This window comes from Wyeomyia smithii, chromosome 2 (assembly GCF_029784165.1).
Source record: "Wyeomyia smithii strain HCP4-BCI-WySm-NY-G18 chromosome 2, ASM2978416v1, whole genome shotgun sequence".
Classification (NCBI taxonomy): Eukaryota; Metazoa; Arthropoda; class Insecta; order Diptera; family Culicidae; genus Wyeomyia; species Wyeomyia smithii.
The window spans coordinates 206,305,362-206,333,105 of NC_073695.1; the positions used below are offsets into that span (position 1 = coordinate 206,305,362).

At 43.0% G+C, this 27,744-nt stretch overlaps 1 protein-coding gene across 1 annotated transcript; it reads left to right on the forward strand.

Moving 5' to 3' along the window:
• The first annotated feature begins 3,028 nt into the window (after positions 1-3,028).
• Positions 3,029-3,433, forward strand: LOC129720365 (uncharacterized). The gene has a single exon (XM_055671829.1). It carries the CDS (start codon positions 3,029-3,031, stop codon positions 3,431-3,433), a length of 405 nt encoding a protein of 134 aa, XP_055527804.1.
• The last annotated feature ends 24,311 nt before the right edge of the window (positions 3,434-27,744 follow it).

A 27,744-nucleotide genomic window follows, 5' to 3' on the forward strand; every position in this document is an offset into this window, starting at 1 on the left:
GTTGCTTCACGACGACAAGCGATATAGTAAGACAGTAACGTCCGAATCAGAGAAGTCGACTGAGGGTACATCAACGCAGAGCTGTAACACGCATTCGATGGCGACGAAGAAGGTCTTATTCCGGTACGTTCCCGTGTCTATATATGGCAAGGGAAAGCAAGTGAAAACCTTCGCTTTCCTTGATGATGGGTCATCGGCAACCTTAATGGAGCACGGTTTGCTGAGAGAACTAGGTCTTAAAGGAACTTCGTATCCACTATGCCTCGGCTGGATGGGTGGTCACCAACGTCGTGAAAACAACTCGGTAGTGTTGGCATTGAAGATCTCAGAAATAAAGGACACCAGCGAGATTTCTGAGCTCCCGTAAGTCCATACAGCTCAGGATCTTTCTCTCCCGAAGCAGTCGGTATCAGTATCGCAGATGGTCGCCAAGTTCAGCTACCTAAAAGGGCTGCCTCTGGAATCCTATGAGAATGTTTCCCCACGAATCCTAATAGGAATGAACAACTGTCGTCTAGGCTCTGCCTTGAAAAGTGTAGAAGGTGGTAGAAATGAATCGATGGCGTCTAAAACCCGCATTGGCTGGATAGTATACGGTCTAGGCTCAATGAAACTCAGTCGGAAAGATTCTGGGTATAGTGGGTACCACAGTTTTCATAATGGTCGGTGTTAAGTCAGACTGGACCAAGTGACATTTTGATCATTTCGAGAAAAACGAGTTTGAAGTTTGTTGCTCTGGGAATTTTGAAGTTTTCAATATTTTTGCGCAGTTGTGATGTTATAAGTTGGAGTAACTCTCTAACTGTATCATGCAATGTGACAATTGAAAAAAAAGAAGTGCCGTGAGCTCAAAAAGGACAGGGTTGTAACTGATTAAATGTACTTGGTCCACTCTGATTGAATCAGAGAAGAATCATCAATGATTTGGTCCATTATGACTGAACAATTGAACAAATGATTTTAGTCCATTGATCGTCGAACAGTCAAAAAGTTTTTAATCTACATGGTTAGCTTCTGCGACATCAACAATTCTTGAAAATAGTTTGAATAAACTTTAAACTGTGTTTGTTTCAACAAATCAATGGTAGGAGCGGAAATTTTTTATTGGAACAAAAATATGGTTAATTCACACAATTAAGTTATTCGTAATCATCCACTTTCTCTGCAACTTTGGCCAAAATTGCCGTAGAATTGATAATGGACTGGATGGTTTCCTAGTGTTTCGGTTCTAGATTTTCTGTCACGTTTGGATGTAGTGCTTCAAGGACAGCTTCATGGAAAGTTGGCACAGGTTCTTCATTATTGAATAGAAAATAATATTGAATACCTAGATATTGACAACATGCTTTACACACTTAAATGTCAATCGAGTCAGCTTCTTCTTGAATTATTATGAAAGGTCTTCTCCAAACAATCGCTTGTGTTGCTTTTAGTTTCGTAATTTCATTACGGGCATATACTAATTTGCTTGCATAAAACAGTAACAAACATACACTTACCATTTATTTCAACCTCCTGAGGATATAATTCCTTGGTAAAATCATCAAGATTTAAGTCAGTTTTACTACTGTAACTTGACCTTCTTTCTGAAATTGTGGAATGTTGTGTCACCTCCACAAATGACTAACGTTTCTCATTTACGTGTTCAATCAGAGTGGACCATGTACATTTTCCGCATTTACTGGTAAAGTATACTTTTTTGACTAAACTTTACAGATTCCGATGGGGAGTGAGTGAAAGAGTTCTCTGATACAAAGGAATCCGGAAACACGCTTGAAAATTGTTCCGTTCGTTCGCTTTTATCAATAGCTGACCGAAGGCAGTCCCCCTGGAAATAAACACTTGGTCCATTCTGACTGAACACTGCAATCGCTTTTCGTTGGTCATGCAGACAAAAATCATGCTGTTATTTCTGCTGTTTTAGAGATAAATAAAATCTGATTGTTGTGTGATGTAGCTTTAGAAAATCTTTATCCAATACTATCGTTAACTCGTTTTTTTCAATTTTGCGACTTGGCCCGGTCTGACTCAACACCGACCATATGCCCGTGTGTGAAGGAGGAGGAAAAGGATCTTAATACTGACTTGAAAGAGTTCTTCTCGATCGAGTCCATGGGGATCTCCGGAACACCTAAACTGATAGCTTCGAAGGATGAAGAGCGAGCAATAAAAATCCTATCTTCCGAAACACGACTGATTGGAAACTGCTACAAGACAGGTCCGCTGTGGCGTTATGATCGAATAAACCTACCCGACAACAAGGGAATGGCTTTGAAACGCTGGGCTTGTCTGCAAAAACGAATGAAGCGAGAACCTGAGCTAGCTGCAACAATGCGTGCGAAGATGTCCGAATACAGGAGTAAAGGCTACATTCGGCGGCTCTCCGAGACGGAGAAGGTAGAGAGGCGTCCCAAAGACTGGTACCTACCAATATTTCCGGTCACTAACCCGAACAAACCCGGGAAGCTAAGAATAGTGTTCGATGCGGCGGCAAGGGTTGATGGAGTTTCGCTAAACTCGTTCCTTCTTACGGGACCTGATCAACTGGTATCATTCCTTGCTGTTCTATATAAGTTCCATGAGTTCCGTGTAGCCGTAGTAGGAGACATCCGGGAGATGTTCTTCCAAGTTCGGATGAAAGAGCAAGACCAGCGAAGTCAAATGATCCTGTGGGCTAGCGGAAAGCCGGATGATGAGCCAGACGTGTACGTAGTAACAGTCATGATGTTCGGTGCAGCTTGTTCGCGGAGTAGTGCATACTATGCTAAAAACCGTAACGCGGACAGATTCGAGGAGCAGTATCCAAGAGCGGTTGAGTGTATCAAGTACGAACACTATGTCGACGACATGTTGGCGAGCGTTGGGACTGTGGAGGAAGCTGTGAAGTTAGCCAGGGAAGTACGGTCAATTCATTCTCAAGGAGGTTTCGAGATACGCAACTGGCTGTCCAATTCCAGTGTCGTGATCGATAGCTAGCGTGAAAATCATACCATTCTGTGCGTAAACGTCAACGGAAAAGGTACTCGGAATGTGGTGGGATATTGCAAGTGACACATTCACCTTCAAACTGTTGCCGAAACAAAATATGGAACTGCTGTCCGACATCAGAATGCCTACAAAATGTGAAGTTCTTAAAACATTGATGGCGGTGTATGATCCCATGGGTATCATCGGTAACTTTCTTATCTACTTAAAGATTCTGCTTCAGGAAATCTGGCGTTCGGGTTGCACATGGGATCCGACAATCAGTGAAAGACTGGCCGAAAAGTGGTTGACGTGGATCGAAGCACTGCCGAACGTGCGCCAAGTCAGGCTTCCTCGTTGCCATCGATCTAGGACATCTGCTGAACTGTCTAATCACGTTGAACTACATACGTTCTGTGATGCGAGCGAGAATGGAATGGCTGCAGTTTCCTATTTCAGATTCGAATAAGAAAGGAAGGTAGAATGTGCGCTGATTGGATCGAAAACGCGTGTAGCTCCTTTGAAGTTTCTTTCGATACCGCGTCTCGGGTTGCAGGGTGCAGTGATCGGATCAGTGATCTGTAACACGCAATTCGTTTGGGCGGTAGGTCCTGATTTAAGGGGGGGGGGGGGGGGCAAATGGGGGCCTTCGATACAAGGCCTCTCCCAGTCCTGGACCAAACGTGAAAACAGAGTGAGAAGACCGTTTTTTTACTAGTCAGCTTCCTGCAAAGCGTAAAGTCATATAAAAATTCAAAATCTTGCCACCTCAATGTTTTCAAGAAAAGAGGTCCCCTCGAAAATATCTTGAACCTCCAGTACCCAAATCCACCCTATTGGGTGGGTTTTAGCCCACGCACAGTGGTCTGGAACTGCATATAGTAGGAAAAAAGTCTTTTCTTCAATATAATTCATCGAGTAGGCACTTTTCGGAAATCATTTCTACAAGATTATGTCACGTGAAAATGCATCAAAATGTTCGGGTTATTATTATATTATTTTTGCTTCTCTTAGCAATTGGCGACAGCGCCGCCCTATCGGTGAAATTTTGAACTACATAGCCATCACCAAACGATAGCCAATAGTTTCAGGATCAACACTAGCGAAGATATCGTCAATCTAGGAAGCAACCCCTAGGAGTTATTAATTTGACCCTGATTTTAGTCCCTTCCGAACACTGTGCCACATCCACCTCTATCGCGTGGATCGTCCACCAAAGTTAGAAAAAACTCACACCAGAATAGAAGAATAAATAAAAAAAGAAAAAAACAAAAAAAAACTACTTAGCTGTTCCAAGCACCGAGGCAAACCAATGATTCTCCTTTACTTTCGGCCTCCCTAACCTCGTTGCAGCGAGTATCCACCGGAGCTGGTCTTCTGTAATGCACAGCACTCCAATATTGAAACGATGCGTCAGCTGCCAGCTATGAACAGTAACAAAAGACCTTGAACACAGGTTGTTTGACTCCAGGGCAGCAATAACGGGATCAGTTAAGCAATTCCTATGATTAACTCCAGTTCGTATTCGTATGAGTAATTCCAGTTGTATAAATATTTGTATATTTTCACAATACACAATCGAAACTCTGAAAATTATGACACGAAAACTTTTCGCGTCCGTTCGCTTTCGTAGCTTACTGCGATCCTATGCTTGGAAGGGCAGTATATGTGTCACAAATTTTTCATCATCTTGATGATGGATAGAACCAGACCGATGTCATGGCAACAGTTTCCTGAAGCCGCCGCCGATGATGATGGCGCTACTGTTGGAAATATGGTCATAAGCTCCGTTCATTGTGCCGCATGTGTTACTGTACAGATTTTTTGCGTGCTTCTAACTATATAATCCATGAAACGTTTAAAACAAAACAATCGTTTTTCGCTTTCTGCAGTTCTTTACACCACTTACAGCAACACTTGATCTGGCATGGACAGTGCTTAATCGGCTGTTTCGCAAGCACTGACAGCCTTTTGACGTATAATCGAGCCAGAGAGCCAGAGAAAAACGGCTTCAAGCGAAATGTATGGGGATGACGTTCATGACAGGGATGTGGATAGAACTCATAGTACAATTTACCATCTTCAATGTACAAAAATTAAGTAATTTTCGCTTCGTATTAATCGATAACGGCGCCGGCTACATCCTTAGAGGCCTTGTATCGAAGGCCCCCATTTGCCCCCCCCCCCTTAAATCAGGACCTACCGCCCAAACAAATTGCGTGTTACAGATCACTGATCCGATCACTGCACCCTGCAACCCGAGACGCGGAAACTTCAAAGGAGCTACACGCGTTTTCGATCCAATCAGCGCACATTCTACCTTCCCTTCTTCTTCGAATCTGAAATAGGAAACTGCAGCCATTCCATTCTCGCTCGCATCACAGAACGTATGTAGTTCAACGTGATTAGACAGTTCAGCACATGTCCTAGATCGATAGCAACGAGGAAGCCTGACTTGGCGCACGTTCGGCAGTGCTTCGATCCACGTCAACCACTTTTCGGCCAGTCTTTCACTGATTGTCTGATCCCATGTGCAACCCAAACGCCAGATTTCCTGAAGCAGAATCTTTAAGTAGATAAGAAAGTTACCGATGATACCCATGGGATCATACACCGCCATCAATGTTCTTAGAACTTCACATTTTGTAGGCATTCTGATGTCGGACAGCAGTTCCATATTTTGTTTCGGCAACAGTTTGAAGGTGAATGTGTCACTTGCAATATCCCACCACATTCCGAGTACCTTTTCCGTTGACGTTTACGCACAGAATGGTATGATTTTCACGCAAGCTATCGATCACGACACTGGAATTGGACAGCCAGTTGCGTATCTCGAAACCTCCTTGAGAATGAATTGACCGTACTTCCCTGGCTAACTTCACAGCTTCCTCCACAGTCCCAACGCTCGCCAACATGTCGTCGACATAGTGTTCGTACTTGATACACTCAACCGCTCTTGGATACTGCTCCTCGAATCTGTCCGCGTTACGGTTTTTAGCAAAGTATGCACTACTCCGCGAACAAGCTGCGCCGAACATCATGACTGTTACTACGTACACGTCTGGCTCATCATCCGGCTTTCCGCTAGCCTACAGGATCATTTGACTTCGCTGGTCTTGCTCTTTCATCCGAACTTGGAAGAACATCTCCCGGATGTCTCCTACTACGGCTACATGGAACTCACGGAACTTATATAGAACAAAAAGGAATGATACCAGTTGATCAGGTCCCGTAAGAAGGAACGAGTTTAGCGAAACTCCATTAACCTTTGCCGCCGCATCGAACACTATTCTTAGCTTCCCGGGTTTGTTCGGGTTAGTGACCGGAAATATTGGTAGGTACCAGTCCTTGGGACGCCTCTCTACCTTCTCCGTCTCGGAGAGCCGCCGAATGTAGCCTTTACTCCCGTATTCGGACATCTTCGCACGCATTGTTGCAGCTAGCTCAGGTTCTCGCTTCATTCGTTTTTGCAGACAAGCCCAGCGTTTCAAAGCCATTCCCTTGTTGTCGGGTAGGTTTATTCGATCATAACGCCACAGCGGACCTGTCTTGTAGCAGTTTCCAATCAGTCGTGTTTCGGAAGATAGGATTTTTATTGCTCGCTCTTCATCCTTCGAAGCTATCAGTTTAGGTGTTCCGGAGATCCCCATGGACTCGATCGAGAAGAACTCTTTCAAGTCAGTATTAAGATCCTTTTCCTCCTCCTTCACACACGGGCATATGGTCGGTGTTAAGTCAGACCGGGCCAAGTCGCAAAATTGAAAAAAACGAGTTAACGATAGTATTGGATGAAGATTTTCGAAAGCTACATCACACAACAATCATATTTTATTTATCTCTAAAACAGCAGAAATAACAGCATGATTTTTGTCTGCATGACCAACGAAAAGCGATTGCAGTGTTCAGTCAGAATGGACCAAGTGTTTATTTCCAGGGGGACTGCCTTCGGTCAGCTATTGATAAAAGCGAACGAACGGAACAATTTTCAAGCGTGTTTCCGGATTCCTTTGTATCAGAGAACTCTTTCACTCACTCCCCATCGGAATCTGTAAAGTTTAGTCAAAAAAGTATACTTTACCAGTAAATGCGGAAAATGTACATGGTCCACTCTGATTGAACACGTAAATGAGAAACGTTAGTCATTTGTGGAGGTGACACAACATTCCACAATTTCAGAAAGAAGGTCAAGTTACAGTAGTAAAACTGACTTAAATCTTGATGATTTTACCAAGGAATTATATCCTCAGGAGGTTGAAATAAATGGTAAGTGTATGTTTGTTACTGTTTTATGCAAGCAAATTAGTATATGCCCGTAATGAAATTACGAAACTAAAAGCAACACAAGCGATTGTTTGGAGAAGACCTTTCATAATAATTCAAGAAGAAGCTGACTCGATTGACATTTAAGTGTGTAAAGCATGTTGTCAATATCTAGGTATTCAATATTATTTTCTATTCAATAATGAAGAACCTGTGCCAACTTTCCATGAAGCTGTCCTTGAAGCACTACATCCAAACGTGACAGAAAATCTAGAACCGAAACACTAGGAAACCATCCAGTCCATTATCAATTCTACGGCAATTTTGGCCAAAGTTGCAGAGAAAGTGGATGATTACGAATAACTTAATTGTGTGAATTAACCATATTTTTGTTCCATTAAAAAATTTCCGCTCCTACCATTGATTTGTTGAAACAAACACAGTTTAAAGTTTATTCAAACTATTTTCAAGAATTGTTGATGTCGCAGAAGCTAACCATGTAGATTAAAAACTTTTTGACTGTTCGACGATCAATGGACTAAAATCATTTGTTCAATTGTTCAGTCATAATGGACCAAATCATTGATGATTCTTCTCTGATTCAATCAGAGTGGACCAAGTACATTTAATCAGTTACAACCCTGTCCTTTTTGAGCTCACAGCACTTCTTTTTTTTTCAATTGTCACATTGCATGATACAGTTAGAGAGTTACTCCAACTTATAACATCACAACTGCGCAAAAATATTGAAAACTTCAAAATTCCCAGAGCAACAAACTTCAAACTCGTTTTTCTCGAAATGATCAAAATGTCACTTGGTCCAGTCTGACTTAACACCGACCATTATGAAAACTGTGGTACCCACTATACCCAGAATCTTTCCGACTGAGTTTCATTGAGCCTAGACCGTATACTATCCAGCCAATGCGGGTTTTAGACGCCATCGATTCATTTCTACCACCTTCTACACTTTTCAAGGCAGAGCCTAGACGACAGTTGTTCATTCCTATTAGGATTCGTGGGGAAACATTCTCATAGGATTCCAGAGGCAGCCCTTTTAGGTAGCTGAACTTGGCGACCATCTGCGATACTGATACCGACTGCTTCGGGAGAGAAAGATCCTGAGCTGTATGGACTTACGGGAGCTCAGAAATCTCGCTGGTGTCCTTTATTTCTGAGATCTTCAATGCCAACACTACCGAGTTGTTTTCACGACGTTGGTGACCACCCATCCAGCCGAGGCATAGTGGATACGAAGTTCCTTTAAGACCTAGTTCTCTCAGCAAACCGTGCTCCATTAAGGTTGCCGATGACCCATCATCAAGGAAAGCGAAGGTTTTCACTTGCTTTCCCTTGCCATATATAGACACGGGAACGTACCGGAATAAGACCTTCTTCGTCGCCATCGAATGCGTGTTACAGCTCTGCGTTGATGTACCCTCAGTCGACTTCTCTGATTCGGACGTTACTGTCTTACTATATCGCTTGTCGTCGTGAAGCAACTTACTGTGCATAAATGTGCAACCATTCCTCCCGCATGGCGTTTTGACTTAGCAGGCATCGAAATGCTTCCGTAGACACTTCCTACATAGCTTCTGTTCCTTGACAAAGGTCCAACGGGACCCGACGTCCATGTTGAGAAACTTTTGGCACTTCTCTGGACCGCTACAGTCGTTCAAACATACAGTGCATCCTTTTACAGCTCTCTGCAGACGATCCCTTACATTTGCTCCGGTGATGGGGTTGCTCTCGGAGTGAACATTAATATAATCATCCTTTCTGCCACGTCTTTCTGGTTTCGGAACACTTATTGATGACATTGTGACTGCACTTGCCGCCTCAACCAATTCTCCCAACTAATCCCCGAACTCTAAGAGCGTAACTCTGGGTAGATGTTGTCGATGAAAGGCCCAATTCAACCGAATAGATGGTGGCAGTTTTTCGGTTAATTCTTGGAGCAGAGCCACGTTGCACATGTACTCGTCGAGACCTGAAGCCGCGATGGTTGCGCAGACAGTTTTGCACTGCCACTCCAAAATCTATCAGTGTGTGCAATTTCTCTGCCTTCGACGCTGGCATCTCCCGTATCTTATTCACCAGAGTGTGAACAATAATCTCCGGTCTCCCGAAAAGAGTTTTCAGTGTCAAAATTATTCTCGGTAAATTGGCAGGATGAAGAAGGCGGCAACGCACCAGTCCCAACGCCTTTCCCTTCAAACTTCGTTGGAGTCGCAGCAAGTTTTCTTCATCGCTATATCCGCAAATCCTTGTCGAATTTTCGTAGCTCGCTATGAAAAGCGGCCACTCTTCTGGGTTCCCTGAAAATATGGGTAGTTCCTTATTAACAGCCTGTCGCGCAGAGAGCTGGTTTTGACTCAACGAAACATATCCGGGAAAGTCACTAGCTCTCGGCTGAAAAGGATTCAGTCCAGTAATTCCGCTAGCCGAGCCTCCATCGGCATGTGCTTGCCGTTGATTCGCGGCAACGGAATACCAGTCGAACTCGCCGCCGGTCCTATTCCGTTTGACCCGGTTAACCGGTGTTGTCTTTCCACCTGTTTTAGTACTCTCCGCTCCGAATCTCTCAGCTCTTGTTCATATTTAGCCATTTGATCCTTAAGCTCGTTCGTCCGCTGTACGTCATTTTCCTTAAGAATCCGTTCAAACCTTTTCTGCATCGCCGCTAATTGCATCCAGATTCGAGTCCGTTGGTTGGCTAGTTCCCGGCTTTGGTATCGTTCCAGTATTGCTGTTAGGGGTTGATGTACCAGATGGGTGTTGCTTCGCTGCTTCAACACATTTCAGACAGCACCGCTCCCGATCCTGTACACTCGAATCCTCGCTAACACACGCGAAATGATACCACTAATCGCACGAATCACACGCTATCTTACGGTCATTATCCGGCCTCTCCCAGTCCTGGGCCAAACGTGAAAACAGAGTGAGAAGACTGTTTTTTTACTAGTCAGCTTCCTGCAAAGCGTAAAGTCATATCAAAATTCAAAATCTTGCCACCTCAATGTTTTCAAGAAAAGAGGGCCCCTCGAAAATATCTTGAACCTCCAGTACCCAAATCCGCCCTATTGGGTGAGTTTTAGTCCACGCACAGTGGTCTGGAACTGCATATAGTAGGAAAAAAGTCATTTCTTCAATATAATTCATCGAGTAGGCACTTTTCGGAAATCATTTCTACAAGATTATGTCACGTGAAAATGCATCAAAATGTTCGGGTTATTATTATATTATTTTTGCTTCTCTTAGCAATTGGCGACAGCGCCGCCCTATCGGTGAAATTTTGAACTACATAGCCATCACCAAACGATAGCCAATAGTTTCAGGATCAACACTAGCGAAGATATCGTCAATCTAGGAAGCAACCCCTAGGAGTTATTAATTTGACCCTGATTTTAGTCCCTTCCGAACACTGTGCCACATCCACCTCTATCGCGTGGATCGTCCACCAAAGTTAGAAAAAACTCACACCAGAATAGAAGAATAAATAAAAAAAGAAAAAAACAAAAAAAAACTACTTAGCTGTTCCAAGCACCGAGGCAAACCAATGATTCTCCTTTACTTTCGGCCTCCCTAACCTCGTTGCAGCGAGTATCCACCGGAGCTGGTCTTCTGTAATGCACAGCACTCCAATATTGAAACGATGCGTCAGCTGCCAGCTATGAACAGTAACAAAAGACCTTGAACACAGGTTGTTTGACTCCAGGGCAGCAACAACGGGATCAGTTAAGCAATTCCTATGATTAACTCCAGTTCGTATTCGTATGAGTAATTCCAGTTGTATAAATATTTGTATATTTTCACAATACACAATCGAAACTCTGAAAATTATGACACGAAAACTTTTCGCGTCCGTTCGCTTTCGTAGCTTACTGCGATCCTATGCTTGGAAGGGCAGTATATGTGTCACAAATTTTTCATCATCTTGATGATGGATAGAACCAGACCGATGTCATGGCAACAGTTTCCTGAAGCCGCCGCCGATGATGATGGCGCTACTGTTGGAAATATGGTCATAAGCTCCGTTCATTGTGCCGCATGTGTTACTGTACAGATTTTTTGCGTGCTTCTAACTATATAATCCATGAAACGTTTAAAACAAAACAATCGTTTTTCGCTTTCTGCAGTTCTTTACACCACTTACAGCAACAGTTGATCTGGCATGGACAGTGCTTAATCGGCTGTTTCGCAAGCACTGACAGCCTTTTGACGTATAATCGAGCCAGAGAGCCAGAGAAAAACGGCTTCAAGCGAAATGTATGGGGATGACGTTCATGACAGGGATGTGGATAGAACTCATAGTACAATTTACCATCTTCAATGTACAAAAATTAAGTAATTTTCGCTTCGTATTAATCGATAACGGCGCCGGCTACATCCTTAAGGTCGGTTATGGAAAAAAGGAGGAAGTGTTACAATTGTTGTTGCCAAAAACCGAGTTTACCTTCTGCATGAGGGTAGGGCTAATTTTCAAATATGTTTGCCTGGCCCGTTTTCCCAGGCAAAAATACCTCCTAGGGGTTCAATAAGTAACCTATAAAAAATTGGTTGAGTTTTATTAAGGAAATAAGCTAAGTAAGCAGTTGACGCTAGAGCCGGTATCGACTTGATTTAATATTTTAATAAAAGTAAGTCTTCGGTAAGCACTTGTAAAAAACCTTCGTTTGTGACGGTTCTCTTTAGTTTAGTTAAGCCTGTACGAATAAACCTAAGAATTTGCGAACTGAATCAGAGGGCCCAAAGCCCCTGAAAATTGTATCAGCTCTTAACCATGGCTGATAACTTCTCAGGTAGGATGTAGTGCAACCCGTAGTGCTGAAAGATATATGGTGAGGGTGGGGAGGCGGTTTATTCAAACAAATTTCCCAGCCGCAAGCGGAGCCTATGGAGTACCTGGTGCTCTTCTACAGAATTCTAGCCTTCAGCGTTAGGCTACCGTAATACGCAGAAGACCCCCTTTTTTCGTGCCAAACTTTAAAATGATTAAAATAAAAATTAACAACAAACTTCGTACCCGGGCCAGGTCGCAAACAAGCGACAACGGTCGACTGAGAACGCCTCGGCAAACACAGGCGCCAAGGACCCTATGAGCAAAAAGCCTCAGGACCTAGCATACGCGGAGCCAGTTGCGGGCACAAGGCGATCACCTCGTTCGACTATCCAGCTTTCCTACTTACGCCTGAACAGTTAAAAACTGTTCGTGAAGCCATTCTGCGCTGCATTATGGACCAGGAATCACCTGCCATCATGCCCAAGTTTAGGAGTTACCGCTCAAAGAACGACATCACACAACTTGACTGTGCTGACAACGACACGGTTAGATGACTGGAGACCACGTCGTCTTTTCTCAAACCATGGGAGGGCGCACACCTTCGTATCTTTCACACGATGGACCTACCGAGGGCTTTAACTTCATAGGGTACTTCCAGGACAGCGTGGACACCACAAATATGAGAAATCTCCGTCTACTCCAAAATCAGGAGGACGGTTTTTCCACACGTGCATGGCAAGTATACCATCGCAACGTTACTGGAAAGATTGTCGAACTGATGGTGGGGCTGGACTGACAGTCTGCTAGCCTTATAGCGGCATAGAGTTTCCTGCTGAACTAGAAGTACGGCAAAGCACGCATGCGGTAGGTTGGAAAAATGTCCTCCAACACAGGTGCGAACGGCTCTAGAGCAAAGGCAGGAAAGGTACGTTCGGAGACTCCCTCAGGGAGTGTACAGTAGAGATGGTCGGGTACGAGAATTTTAACCCGAAACCCGTAACCGACCAGTACCCGAAGGGTTCGGCTCGGGTTTTAGGTAACGCCAAAAAATATTTCACGGCTCCGGGTCGGGTACGGGTAATTTGAAAACCAAGTCTCCGGGTTCGGGTCGGGTACGGGTAATTCGATTTTCGTGCAGCCATTCTGCATCACAAACATAGGTTTATAAAATAAAGGGGTCTACTTTAGGTCAAATTACCCCATTTTCCTTGTTTTATTTATCTGGTTCATTATAAAGTTATTATGAATCTTTCATGAAAATTCTATTAATTTTTCATTAACCTCTCGAAAACAAAATAAAAATTTTCAGCAATCAATATGAATCATACGTATGCATACAAAATAAATAATTTAAATCCCCAATCAATCAAAAATGGAACCAAAATGCTCCGTACACAGTTATGAGGGTTTGCAGCGTTATAACAATGGCCAAATTCTTCAACATCAGACGAGCGGACGTTCTCAGTGGCAGATGCTACGCTGGATTCTAGGAGAACCAATATATCGCCTGGAGCTCTGGGTTCATTAACATTCGTTCACATGAACACTCAGATCTAGCCTCGAGAAACCACAAATGACAATCAGTGCATAAAATGTGCGAGGTAGCCAGGTATTTAAAAAAAAATAAAAAAAAAATCCAGAACAGGTCGGGTATCTGGCCTCGAGAAACCACAAATGACAATCAGTGCATAAAATGTGCGAGGTAGCCAGGTATTTAAAAAAAATATAAAAGAAAAATCAAGAACAGGTCGGGTACGGGTTGGGTACCGGCAATTTCGGTGTTTTTTTTCTTTCGGTTACGGGTCGGGTAGTCGAAAAAAAAATCGGGTTCGAGTCGGATACGGGTATTTTAAACAAACCAGACTTCGGGTTCGGGTCGGGTACGGGTTTGAAAATTCTCGATGCGTCGGGTACAGGTAACAAATTTCCCATACCCGACCATCTCTAGTGTACAGCTATCACCTGCTCGATGCAATCTAGCGATAACGAAGATGGTTCCGCTGAACTATCGTAAGAGGAGTAAGCATTAGCCTCAGACCAGTCGCAACCCTCAGAACCGCATTCCGCCGCCTAAACGTGACAGTCGCACTTCTGTCGCCCCCGTCTACTACAACGGGAGCCTAGCTGGAGATAAACAGACAGCCATACCCAGCTGGATGACAACCGTCCGCGACAGATCCGATGAAGGACACGTTGATCTCGACGTGAGCCGCCTACACTGCGTTCAGGTGAGGATCTTCACCATGCTAAGGGCGCTTCTAGTGTTCTTTGCAGGAGGTTCACCAAGAATCAGCTATCCACGACACCAGGATCCTAGGCTTAACCAACGCGAACGGCAAGTTGATGCAACCAGCAGTCAAATCTTTTTACGAAGACTTCTGCCACTATGCTCTTTTGAGCCTTTTCTTGTTATTGACGAGTCCACACATACCACAATGGGCTGGATCCAAGCATTACTTTCGATCAGGAAAATCACAGCTGCATTTGGAGATTCATCTGTCGCAGTAGAGGCAGTGAAGGGTGTTCTCAGGGAGGAGTTCTCTCTCCCCTACTATAGTCACTAGTGGTAGACGTTCTTTTCAACAAGCCATCGCAGCTTGAGCTTGACGACCGCATATTTCATAGTTGCTCCTTCGTGATGGATCTGAGCTAGTGAAGTTGCACAGAGAACTACGTATATGGCAACTTGGGATTAGTTTACTATCTTCAATGTACAACAATTCAGTAGCTTCCGCATCGTATGTATCCATAACGGCGCCGGCCACGGTCCTACAATCGTTAGAGTAAAGAAGGAGATTGTAAGGAATGGGATATTGTCAGAGACCGAGTTTACTTCTGCATCTCCACGACTGTGACGGAAAGGTAGGGTTCGAACAATGTTGTGCGCGAAATTAACTCATTGGGAAGGCAAACGAGAGTATATATTGCATAGTCGTTAGAATAATCACGATATATATCGACCGCGCAAAATCTACTCCGATTTGCAACACGCCTATATTAAAGCAGTGGGTGAGCAATCTCCGACTAAACGGTTAGATGAAGATCGAGTTTATTTTTAAATCTCTACGACTGCGGCAAAACCAGCGATTGAGCAATCCCCGGCTCAACGGCTACCGTGAGGCACACTATACAGTCCCTCTACAATTATGGGGCAATCAACGTGTTGCCTATATGTTTAAAAATGAATATAAAATCGGAAAAGTCAGCAAACAAACCTATTTTTGTATTGTAGGGGAATTGGGGCAAAATCGACATTTTGCTGACATTTTACGTAGATCAGACACCTACCATTCGATTTCTGAGACTTTTTTACTCAAGATAAGATATTATTTGACTACCACTTTAAGATATTAGCGAATGATCATTAATGTTCGGAAATAATCGATATAATTTTGCTTTGTGAAATACACTAAAACTATGCCAAAACCGGTTTCGTAGAATCACCGTTTTGAACTCAGTTTTTGTCCGTTTTGAGATCTGTTTTTTTTTTTAAAGATGGGTAAAAAGATGCTAATATGTGGACAAACTCTTAGAATTTTGATATTTGGTCCTAAAACAAAATGGCGTCGGAAAAACATTAAAAATTTCCAGTTTCTCAAAAATTCAAAATGGCGCCATTGTTGCCCCTTAAGTTGAAATATGTGCAAACTCCGGGAAATTTATTTTTGCATCAAACTTCATCAAAAAATCATACATAGAGCCAAGGCAAAAAATTGTTGCACTGTGTAATAAGTTATTTTATTAGGTCGTGATGTACTTTCATGCAAAAGTAATAAAAATAGCCAAAATATGGACTGACCCACAATTGTGCACCGCAGAACGTAATATTACTACAATTATGGGTCACTTCACTTATTGCACCGAGCAGAATTATTGTTTTAGTAACATTTTCAACTTCAAACCATTTCAATCGTATAAATAGGATTACAATTGAGTTATAAAAAATACCACTGCCAATGAAAAATGTTCAGTTTCGTGAGAATAGACGTATTTGCGTAAAAGTGACCCATAATGGTAGCTGACTCATAATTGTGGAGGCATTGTATATCAAATATCAAATATGTCTCCAGACTAGTCTGGGAGTGCAGTGCAACACTCGAGAAGCTTTCCCGCCTCATCAAGGCTATGTTACTTTGGTACCCATTCAATGCAAAATCGAGGGAAATGAACATGGTGACTGTCTAGCAAGGCAAGGGTTTGCCCAGCAATTCATTAGACCCGAACCGTTTCTGGGTACCTCTACATCCGCCATTAAAGACGAACTAAGTATATGGGAAAAACTAGAAATCTCAATGTCAACATGCATAGGATTGCAGACAAGCTAAACAGTTTATTTACCCTAACCTTGCGGTTTGCAAAAGGTTACTTAGTTTGATTCGTAGTGAACTACGAATGATCATGGCACTCCTTTCTGGACACTGCCCTGCTCTTCATCATTTGAAGAAAATCGGCAAAGTCTCCATCGACACTTGCCGCTTTTGCAACACTGAACCTGAGAGCTCAGCTTTCGTTACTTGTTGACTCCATACTAGGTATCCCAAAACGGTCACTGGTTTCATCAGGTTTGCAACCAACTAGCTCAACTCCATCAATAAGCTCGAGCATCTTGTAACCATACTTGTCGGAGTGGCATTTTTGCCAAATGCCCCCAGGAATACAAAAAAAAACTTTAGCCTCAGCAAACCCAACAAATTAGTTCTCCTGCGTATTCAAATACTAGTGGAGGTTATCGAATATTTTATCAAAGACAAATATTATACAAATTGGAATAAATTTGAAGTCGGCAATCACTTTCGGAGCAAGTCTTTATAAGGAGATCGTGAAGTTCTAATAATGCTTAAATACAATCAGAAAGTCGTAAAATGAAAAATCTGCAAGAAACTGCAGAACATCAAGATTGTAAATCACTACAAGAAAAAAAAACATTCCTCTCGCTAATCGTACCTCAAGTGACCTTGCTAATTATGGAGTGGTTTAGCAGTGTTACATAGAAAAATCGACCGAAAAAATGTCCGTGTGGCCTGTCGGTGTTTCTGTCCACCAGACAATTTTTCCAGCCAATGATAAATGAACAACAGCGAATATTATAGAGAAAGGGCGTTTTTTTTTTTTTTTTTCAAAATAATAAGATTGAAACTAAGCGGAAATTTTCCATATCTTAAGATGGTCACTGACTTTTTGTCTTTGTTACTAACATGAGACAACATGCTCAACTATTCATAAAACGCTTGTAAGAATCTTTTTGATGAAAGCTGTAAATTTTACCTCGTCACGCGATCCATCTGTGGCACCCAAGTCCTTGAAGGCACACCTTGTAACCCATTTACTTTCCCACACTATGTTATATCAAGATTCTTGAGCTGTCGAAGCACCTCAAAGCTTCTAATGACTACCATAAAACGTGGGATCTCAGCTCGCATTGCAGCGACCTACATTACACATACATGGCACATCTCGGCCATCTTCTTCAGTAGTGCTCACGTAGCCGTACCCACTTATCTACGAAGCAGACGCCAACCGACGACGATGTCAAAGTAACGTGACTCCGCATATCACTCAAGATTACATCATGTTTAAGCGGATCAAACCTGCTCTACTCAACAATTTCGCCTAGAGCGGCAGTGCATGTGCGAGAATCACTAAAGCACACTTTAGATATGTCGCCTCGCCGGCTGGGCCTTCTTCGTTAGCGAGATAAACCCGTAAAATAATAAAAACGACCAAACTTCTCGCACACGACAGGAAAGGTTGACCGTTCCTAAGACAACAAGCGTCGTTGGATCCCGACCGACTTAGTATGCACAATATATTAATGTTAATTAGCATCTTCTTTGCGCTACCATCAAGTTTAATTGAATCTCCACAAACACACCTCACCCGGGAGCTGGGTCTTGTCACCGTTTCCACCCAACGTGTAACGACTCTGCTGCTATCGGAAAGCAGACAAACAAGAAGTTGGCTTTCCCATCACCCATCATTACCATCAGCACACACCCGCCTTGCGTGTCCCACCTTGCACGGGTCTGGTAATAAAGGCGACGAGCGGAAAAAGTTTCTGCAACTTGGAAAAACTTGAGCTTTTCGCTAGCGTTGGCGAACGTATTCACTAGATCAACTTCGGCAAAAGTGCGTAGCGCCTCATAACGAACGTGTTAATAATGTGCGAATAATCCGGCTTATATCCAACTTATATGACACTCGACTCGAATATGCCAGCCTACGTGTAAGCGAGCAAATGAGATTTTCCAGCAGATTACGGTGCAAAGGCAAAAAAACTTCGCCAGGGATTTACATGCAATTTGCATGCTTCGAACACTTTTCAATTATATCATTTGCTGCCTAGACTAATGGATTCCAGCTTGAGTGGGAAGTAGAAGAAATAAAAATAAAACAAAAATCGTTACAGCAGGGGTTATGCAATTTGTTTGCTAGCAAAAACAAAAGTCTCGATAAGAGAAAAAAAACGGTCTGTTGTGTGTGTGTATCGTAATTCGATGTCGTTTAAAACCCAACCCGGCGGCGGGATCAGAATGCCTTCTTGAAGTCGTTCCAGCACACAATCAATCAAGCAACAAGAAACCAGGCAAGTGTGCGAAAAACAATGTGAACAAAGTGCTTTTCCCGAAACGCGCAATGAACCGGATTCGTTTTTAACCTTACCGGTACTATTTCCAGGCATCCAGGCAGGCAAGCGCAAGGACACTCCACGGTGAAAGAGGACCTGCTGAAAGCCCATTGAGAAATAATTTTGCACACTCAATGGAGAAGGCGCTCTCGCTCGCCTATCGAAGTGTTGAAGGTGAAACGTTATGCGACCTGTTCCGACAATGGACTTTTGGTTGAGTGGACTTGGATTGATATCGTGGCCCGGTACTGAGAAGGGGGAGAAAAGTTTTCACTTTTTAATGGGATGTTTTTAAAAAAATGATTTTCTTCTAAGAAAAACTTCAACTTAAAGCTTTAAAATAAAGATTAAGCTGTGAGTCGCGTCCAACTATTTTAACGGTTGGACTAGGAATGCTTTTACATCTTTGTTTATTACCTATCACAAAAGATGAACTATTTTTCTGAGGCTGAAGCAGCACCAAATACCTGCTTTATTGATATTTAAATGAAATGAAGGTATATTAGATTAGAATTTAACAGCAGCTCAGCATAAATTGCTTTCAATCGTAATGTAGTGAATGACCAAATATTTTAGTGTTTATATGAAGCAAACTGTCCATATTAGCAAATTAGGAAAAACACATAGCTAATTTGTTAGTGAGCTGAACCAATTTACAGTCGATTTTCCGTCGACTCATAACCCCTAAAACCATAGCAAAAAAAACATTACTTTAGAAACACGTTGTAAAACACACCTCAACGCCCTAGTGACCCCGTGTGTATATCACTGTTATCTCAGTCACAGATGACCTAAAACCAATCACGGACTCCCACGTTTAATTGCGCAGTCGAGAGCCACCGGAGTGCTGCGTTGGTCCACTGCGTTGCCATTAATGGCACCAGGTTCGACACGATAAAGAAATAATCGAATCTTTATGGTGACAATAAAATCGGAAAATAACGAACTGCTCACATGGCGTCGATGGTCGGTGGCATTTCCGCCGCGGTAGCAAAACCCAGCCAAATCGGAATGAACCGACTCGGAAGTTGGACTGGGAAATGACTTTACAACCAGTCGAGTCCTCCAGTAGTAGTACAGCGATGCCCCATATATATGAACGTGTGTAGCGTTGTGTGTGTGTAAGAGCTTCACTATAGCACTCAATTGGACTACCCTTCAACGAAGAGAGTATGCGAATATGTGGTTCTCTTACGTCTTAAAGGACGTAAAATATGGCGCAGATTGCCACTTGCATAGTAATAATTTACACTTGCCGAGTTCCTATTGGCTGTGTAGCAGCAGCGCACGGTTATGGCTGAATGGATCCGACAGTGTGTGAAGCGGGCTTCAGCTCAATTGAAATAAACCTCCACCAGATTTGGCGGTGGTCCCACTCTGGGAGGGAAAGAACAGAGCATCCGAACCGGAGGACAGGTGAGAATCCGGTGTCAGCTCCCAGAACGTAACCGTTCCGAAGAAAAGCTAAGACGACATTTTCCTTACAATTTGCCAGCTGTTCCGGTTCAGCACTTTCCGTGCCGCTCGACGGGAACGACTCTTTCACATTTTTATACCAAGCCGTTTGCTAGAAAATTATGGATGAAAGCGAATTTTGCTCCGCTCAAGAACTACTGGGTCGTAAATTACACAAAATAGCACCGGAAGCCAACTGTTAATAGTTTAATTCATTACTGTAATGAATGCCAGCATTGCCACCGCTTCTCAGGCTCGTTTAGACCTATAAAATAAGAATCACCATTTTGCTGAAATGAAATGGTCTGAACGTTCTGAAAATTTTTGTTGTTTTTTTTCCTACAATTTAGAGTTCTTTTTTTGACTTTCACTCTTATTATACCTTCTTTTATATTCTTCAGTGTTCCTTTTCGTGTCAAAAAAAAACGTTCCATTATGTCTTGATTTTGTACATTGAACCATGAACCTTGAACCTTGAACCTTGAACCTTGAACCTTGAACCTTGAACCTTGAACCTTGAACCTTGAACCTTGAACCTTGAACCTTGAACCTTGAAACTTAAACCTTTAACTTTGAACCTTGAAATTTGAACCTTGAACCATGAGCCTTGAGCCTTAAACATTGAACCTTGAACCTTGAACCTTGAACCTTGAATCTTGAACCTTGAACCTTGTACCTTGAACCTTGAACCTTGAACCTTGAACCTTGACCCTTGAAATTGAACCTTAAACCTTGAACCTTGAACCTTTAACCTTAAACCTATAACCTTGAACCTTGAACCTTGAACCTTGAACCTTGAACCTTGAACCTTGAACCTTGAACCTTGAACCTTGAACCTTGAACCTTGAACCTTGAACCTTGAACCTTGAACCTTGAACCTTGAACCTTGAACCTTGAACCTTGAACCTTGAACCTTGAACCTTGAACCTTGAACCTTGAACCTTGAACCTTGAATCTTGAACCTTGAACCTTGAACCTTAAACCTTGAACCTTGAACCTTGAACCTTGTACCTTGTACCTTGAACCTTGAACCTTGAAACTTGAACCTTTGTATTTGTACTTAAAACTCATCTGACACTTAGTCTTAATGAATTAAAACCTAGTTTACAACAAATTCGGTCTAAATAGCCTATTTTTAAATCTAAGGCTGGGTTCGTTGAATATGAATAAGTTTTCTACCATTGAAAAGGCACGAATGCACGCAGTGACTGGTTCGTTATAACCAAAAGATGTTCGATGGAACCTAGGCACAAGCAACGCATCGTTGCGCAACGTTCTCTGCGGTGCTTGCAAATTTAGAATCGAAAGCAACCAAGGTGAGTCGATTTCTCCGTTAAGAAGCTTTCCAATTATTAACGCTTGTTGAATTGTTCGTCGTCGTTGCAGTGTCCAAACCCAGGAGTCGACATCGGTCAGGATACGGTGGAAGTTCTGATGGATTGCGCAATGGTAAATTATTTAGGGCCAGTCTAAGAAAACGTTTCTGGATGCGCTCAATTCTTATACTCCACGATGTTTGATATGGGCACTATACTACAGCAGCAGTTTCCAGAAGAGGACGAACACAGTATAAAGCCTTGAAACAATAGGGATCAGAAAAGTCTTTAGTTATTTTCGAGATGAATCCCAGTTGACGACTCGCTTTAGAAATAATCGCCGAACGATGAAGGTCAAACGACATTTTTGTATCCAACAGGATGCCAAGGTCATTCACCTGATCTACTCTCCTGAGTATTACGCCATCAATTACATACGCGAAAGTAATAGGCTTGGGGATGCGATGAAACGTAATTACTACACATTTGTCAATACTAAGACACAGCTTATTCTTATGACACCAATTGGCAAAAATATCAAGTAATGATTGCAGACGTTCACAATCCTCAACTGTACGCACAACGAAATAAAGTTTTAGGTCGTCCGCAAAAACTAGTTTGCAGTTATTCTGTAGTAAAAGGGCGGCATCATTACAAAATAATATGAAGAGCAGTGGACCCAGGTTGCTTCCCTGAGGGATTCCTGACGCGTTAGAAAAACGTTTCGAAGTGCTGGAATCAATTTTAACTTGCAGTACTCTATCCGAAAGGTACGATTTGAACCACGAAACTAGTTCAAGTAGCTCCAAGTCGGGAGAGTTTGCAGAGCAGTATTCGGTGGTCAATTTTGTCAAAAGCGGCTTTCAAGTCCGTATATATGACATCCATCTGAGCCTTCTGTTCCAGACTCGCAATACAGGTAGAGGTAAATTGCAGTAAATTAGTAGCCACTGATCGGCCAGGCATGAAACCATGCTGGTCAAAGGAAATATTTTTTTTAGTACGCTCTTGAAGTACATCGCACACTATAATTTCGAAAAGTTTTGACGCAGCAGAGAGACTTGTTATTCCGCGGTAATTTTTCACGTTTCTACGGTCGCGGGTTTTGTAAACTGGAAACATGTAGGACTGTTTCCGCAATAACGGAAATTTTTCTTCATGGAACGAACGGTTAAAAATACAACACAGCGGTACTACTAATTCTGATATACAATGGGTTAAAACTGCAGCAGGTACTCCATCTGGGCCAGGTGAATAAGAACACTTTAATTTCATTCATTCGTTCTTACGAAAGAGCGTAAGTCGATCATACCGGCTGGAACATCGGCGGCAGCACAATCGGCCTCGAGCTGAGATGTACAACCAGAGACGAAGACCGAGGCAAAGTGTTTAGCAAAAAGGTTGCATGTGGTTGCAGCAGTCGTGGCTGTTTCTTCGCCAAGAAAAACACTCGATAGGATCGATGATGTGTTCCGTTAAGAGTCAACAAAATTCCAGAATCCTTTGGGATTACGCCGAAGACTCGATTGAATACGCAAGACGTAGGACTTGTAGAGCGCTGCGTTAAGTCGACGGTAAGCATTGCTAGCTATTTGAAAATTCAGCTTATGTTCGACTGTTCGTTGGCGCCGCAATCTACGCAGGCATGCGTTGCGCTTTCGTTTCAGTTTCTTTAATCCCGGTGTACTCCAAGCAGGCGAAGCTGCAGCACGTTTGGTTGGTACATTTCTCAGAAGCCACGATCATATGACATCACAAAACTTTTCGGCCATACCATCGACGTCGCTGAGAGCAAAAAGGGAATCCCAATTCACCGTCGATAGGTACTCAAATAAAGTAGTAAAATTTATCTTGCGGTAATTCGGCATTCGTTCAGTGTTAGCAACAATTGGTACAAAACAGTCAGTGACGGCGGGCATTGAAATCTCTAACGGTGGGTGGTCACAATCGATAGGCAGGAACGGGACGGGGCATACAGTGACACTAAGCTTTTGCTCAGAAGTACAGAAAATCAGATTGAGTGTACGATCTAGTCGATTACGTACGAGGTTAGCTTGGCTCAAATTCATGTAATCCATACCATCTGATAGAATACAACTTGACTCAGGAAGTTGGTTTGCATTACCACAGTAGATGCCGTCAGTGCCACCCACCCATTGGATGCGTGGCTGATTATTGTCACCACAAACGAAAATGGTATCTTCTAGTGCAGCATTTGTTCTTAATTCGTCGATAGTTGCTAAGTGGTCATTCAATATAGAGATGTCGCTACTCCTGTCAGGCGGAATATACACCGCACAAATAAGCAACTTTTTACTTTTGACGACGGAAGACACACAAATCTGCTCCAAGCTTTGCCCGTTATTAGTACATATAGTATTACTAGCATAACAACTAGCAACAGCAACAAGCACACCTCCGAGACGCGATTTACAACTGTTTTGAGGGCAACGATCACACCGGAACACGTTGTATGCCGTACCAAAAAGCTGAAGGTCGTTAATATTGTTGTTAAGTCCAGTTTCCGTCAAAATGATGACACGTAAGTGCTCTCGCTAGCAGCCAGAAACAAGTCGTCAATTTTAGTGCGCAAGCCACGAACATTCTGGTAGAAGATCCAAATGGCATCGCCGTCGTCAGGAGAAGTATGCTGTAACGTGCAACAACTGAGTGCTGGGTCAGTGTTTAAAAAAATCAGATACTCGCCTTTGGCGGGAGCCTGAAGGCTCCCACCGTCCGAAAAACATCGCATTGAAACAAAATTGTCGGCATTCTGCCGTGTCGAACAGGATACGCCATTGTCGAAACAGCCGCTTACTGGGTGTAATTTTTTGACTGATCATAAATTCCCTGAACCTTGAACCTTGAACCTTGAACCATGAACCATGAACCTTGAGTCTTGAACCTTGAACCTTGAACCTTGAACCTTGAACCTTCAACCTTCAACCTTGAACATGGAACTTTGAATCGTGAGCCCTAAACCTTGAACCTTGAACTTTTGATCTTGTAGCTCAGTACAAGGTTTTTAGATTTTGTGAAGCTTTGTGGAGCAAATAGCATATCAAATGTCAATAAGCAACACACAACTGTGTGGCTTTGAGTGCGGCACCTTTTATCTGTTTTCATCCGACAAGAACAGGATTTTGTCTCCCAGCCGCACAACTGCAATATTCAACACGCAACAGCGTAATAAACTGTTGCGTGGCTGGGAATACTGCGTTCTTGATATCTGCTTTCATTCGACACGAGAAGAATTTGTTTGTCTCCTTTTCAAACCACGACAAGATACAACGTGTTATTTTGTTGCGTGACTGAAAGCCCTTTCAACTCAGGTCCACTATTTGCCAATACAAAATGAGATTGATATTTCTTACATTCGCATTCAATGCAGAAGAACTCGACTAGAGATGAAGCCACTTACAACATGGTTCTTAAATAAACATTACGGACAGGAACGAATTTTTTTACTGGTTTGCAGTTGAAGAGTTATGTAATTATTTTACAGAAAGTTTTAAAAAAAACTTCATGTTCGTTGTGTGTTCAGGATCTATTTAACGAAAGTAACAATGCATGCATTCAAAACGGCACATAACATGTGCGATTCGCTACCTTATCATCCTGTTCTCAGCTATAGAAGCGAGTTGGTGATTGGTTAAATGCTGCTGAGCTCAACCAAATTTTCAACTCAACTTGGATTTCAACACAACTTTTCATTAATTTACTATTGAAATCGTTGAACTGGCATAAAATAGACCCCAGTGTGGTCCAGAGCATAATGCCCAGCAACTCCGATCCCTATCTCCTCGTGTTAGGAATTGGCATACGAGCAACGAAGGGAAGATCAGTGAACCGGTGAAAACTTCGTCGTATGTTGGCAGGGATTGGGGAGCTGTTCTCCTTGGAGGACAGCTTGTCTGAGCGTCTGTTCGTCATATCAGGGGTGGCTTAAACAGTGACTGAATCGAAGCGGATGGCTGAAATACGGCGTCTCGTCTTTACTGTAGCTGGCTAAAGACGACAACCCCGTCGCGAGATTAGGCATCCGCAGTCCTAGTTAGGCAGCATGCCGAAAATTTAAACACTACAAACACTCCAGAAGTAAACACGAACCGAAACAATCAGTACCGACCGAGGTAACGAAATAACGACGACGATTGGAAGCTCGGTACATGGAACTGGAAATCGATAAAAGTGGATCAGCTAGAACTCCGCCACTTTGCGATTGTTGCGCTCCAAGAACTTTGCCAAAAAGGAGAGAGGGTGCGGAGAATTAGTGGTCGCTAGATACAGTACTATTAGGTCGGCTGCACCTCTAATGAGCTGTACTGTAGAAACCCTACAATAACTGCCCCCTCGAGACATCAAGATCTGCATCGAGAACATGATCGCTCAGATTGGTAAAGAAAAATGTACAAACCGGAGATCAGCCCGCACAGCAAGCTCATCGAGACGCACGATAAGATCACCTGAACTATTCTATGAGAAGGTTAACCGGTCTCGCAGAGGCTGTGTGCCACAAGCCGACATGTGTTATGACGTGAATGGGAATCTTCTCGTGGATGCCAGTGAGGTGGTCGGCTGGTGGACAGTGATGGAAACGAAACGAATATGATGCAATCGTCGTTGAATCTCGATCTATACACATCATGGTGTGTTACTGACCGCGACTAAACATGAATCCTCTCAACCCATAATGAAAAGATGATTTGGTGCATAGGGTTCTGGGAGAAAACAGACACAATGTCTCGGATGGGCGAACGGCTCACGAGCCGTTAATATGAACCGGTTCTTAAAAAAGAGCGAAAGAACGAACGGCTCACGAAAAAGAACTACGGTTCTTCGAGCGCACCAAAACTGTTTGGTTCGCGCGAACCCGAAATTTACCGAGACAACACGAACTGCCAACGCTCGTGAATCATTGTGAACCTTGAGCCGTTCATATGAGTCGGTTCAGAACCGTGAGTGAGTGGTTCAGAGCCGCTCTTGCAAAAGAGCCGTTTCGCCCACCCCTGAGACACATGACTAGACTACATCAGCTCTGAGAAACGATTCGCTAGTTGCGTTTGTCTATCCATACGCCGGTCGTTAGGGGACGAAAGGATAGCAAGAAGAGAATATCATGTCGCCAGAGCAGCAGCAGAGGTGTGGTGCGGCGTGAGGGAAAGTGTGGGGGAAGGGACTACTTCGGCAGCGGTTGAATTGAGCGAGAGTAGGAGAGCAAACACTGTCATTTTCTTTTTTTTTTTTGACAAAAAAAAATCTTATTCGTGAGTCATATGATTACGAATATAACAAGATCTGATCGCTCTGTGTAACAGAGACAAATAACTTTATTTACCGAGTTGTGCACATTGAGAACCACGAGTTATGGTGTATACTAATGAAAAGAAATATATTGTAAAAAGGAAAGCAATGAGAGTGAACCAACACCGGTACTTTTTTATTCGCATACTGACGACAATTTCAACGCATCTTAGGCTTGCTTTTTATTTATTCAAAATCACTAGAGGTGATTTTATTCCATCGCTGCTGGTGGAAGGAGTACTTCGATGGACACCAAAATGGCGATACAGTAACCAGAAGTGGAACAAGTGCGGACTTTGGAGTACTAGCAGTAGCTTAGAGAAAAAACCAGCTCCGATGTTCCTGAAGTTCGATGTGAGATCGGGAAGCTAGAAAACAACAAAACTGCCGGCAAAAAACCATGTCCTTGGCTACGAAAGTGACTCCGTTGGCTCCGTACCACTCCAGGACATAATTTGAATAGTTGCACAAAGCTAGATCCGGTCAGAAGATCGTAGATCTCTCGTGTTGCTTCAACAGAGGAAACAGACACTTTTGTAGCCACTTCTTGAGGTAGATAAGCCGGCGCACTCCTTTCGCCACATGAGCAGATCGCTTGCCAAATCTTATATTTTTTGGCAAACCTTTACTACCTCTGGGACATCGTCGTACGTCTCGATTCGGATTCTTTTACGCATGTACGTATGCAGTTCCTCCGGGTCCTTGGCTCTCTGAACGAAAGACTTGGACAGATTCAGTTTGTTGGCCACATCACTGATCAAAACATTGGGATTTCGCGTAAACCCTTACACAACACGCTTGTGATCCTGATCACTAATGAAACATGCCTGTTGACCGCATTTCTCCTTCCGTCCGATGCTCAGACGATGCATTGACTGCACGATTACAAGTTGTTTTCCGATGTCTCGATGAGAGCATTGACGATTTTTCAGGTGCTTGCGCAAAATCAATTCTCGACGTTGCTTTTCGGCTAACACGCCATTTTGTCCAATTTTCGGAAAATTGACAGCGACAAAAATACTGTGTAAACAGTGTAT

Coding starts and splice junctions, on each gene's coding strand:
- LOC129720365 (XM_055671829.1), top strand. CDS start 3,029: ATGTGGTGGGATATTGCAAGTGACACATTCACCTTCAAACTGTTGCCG.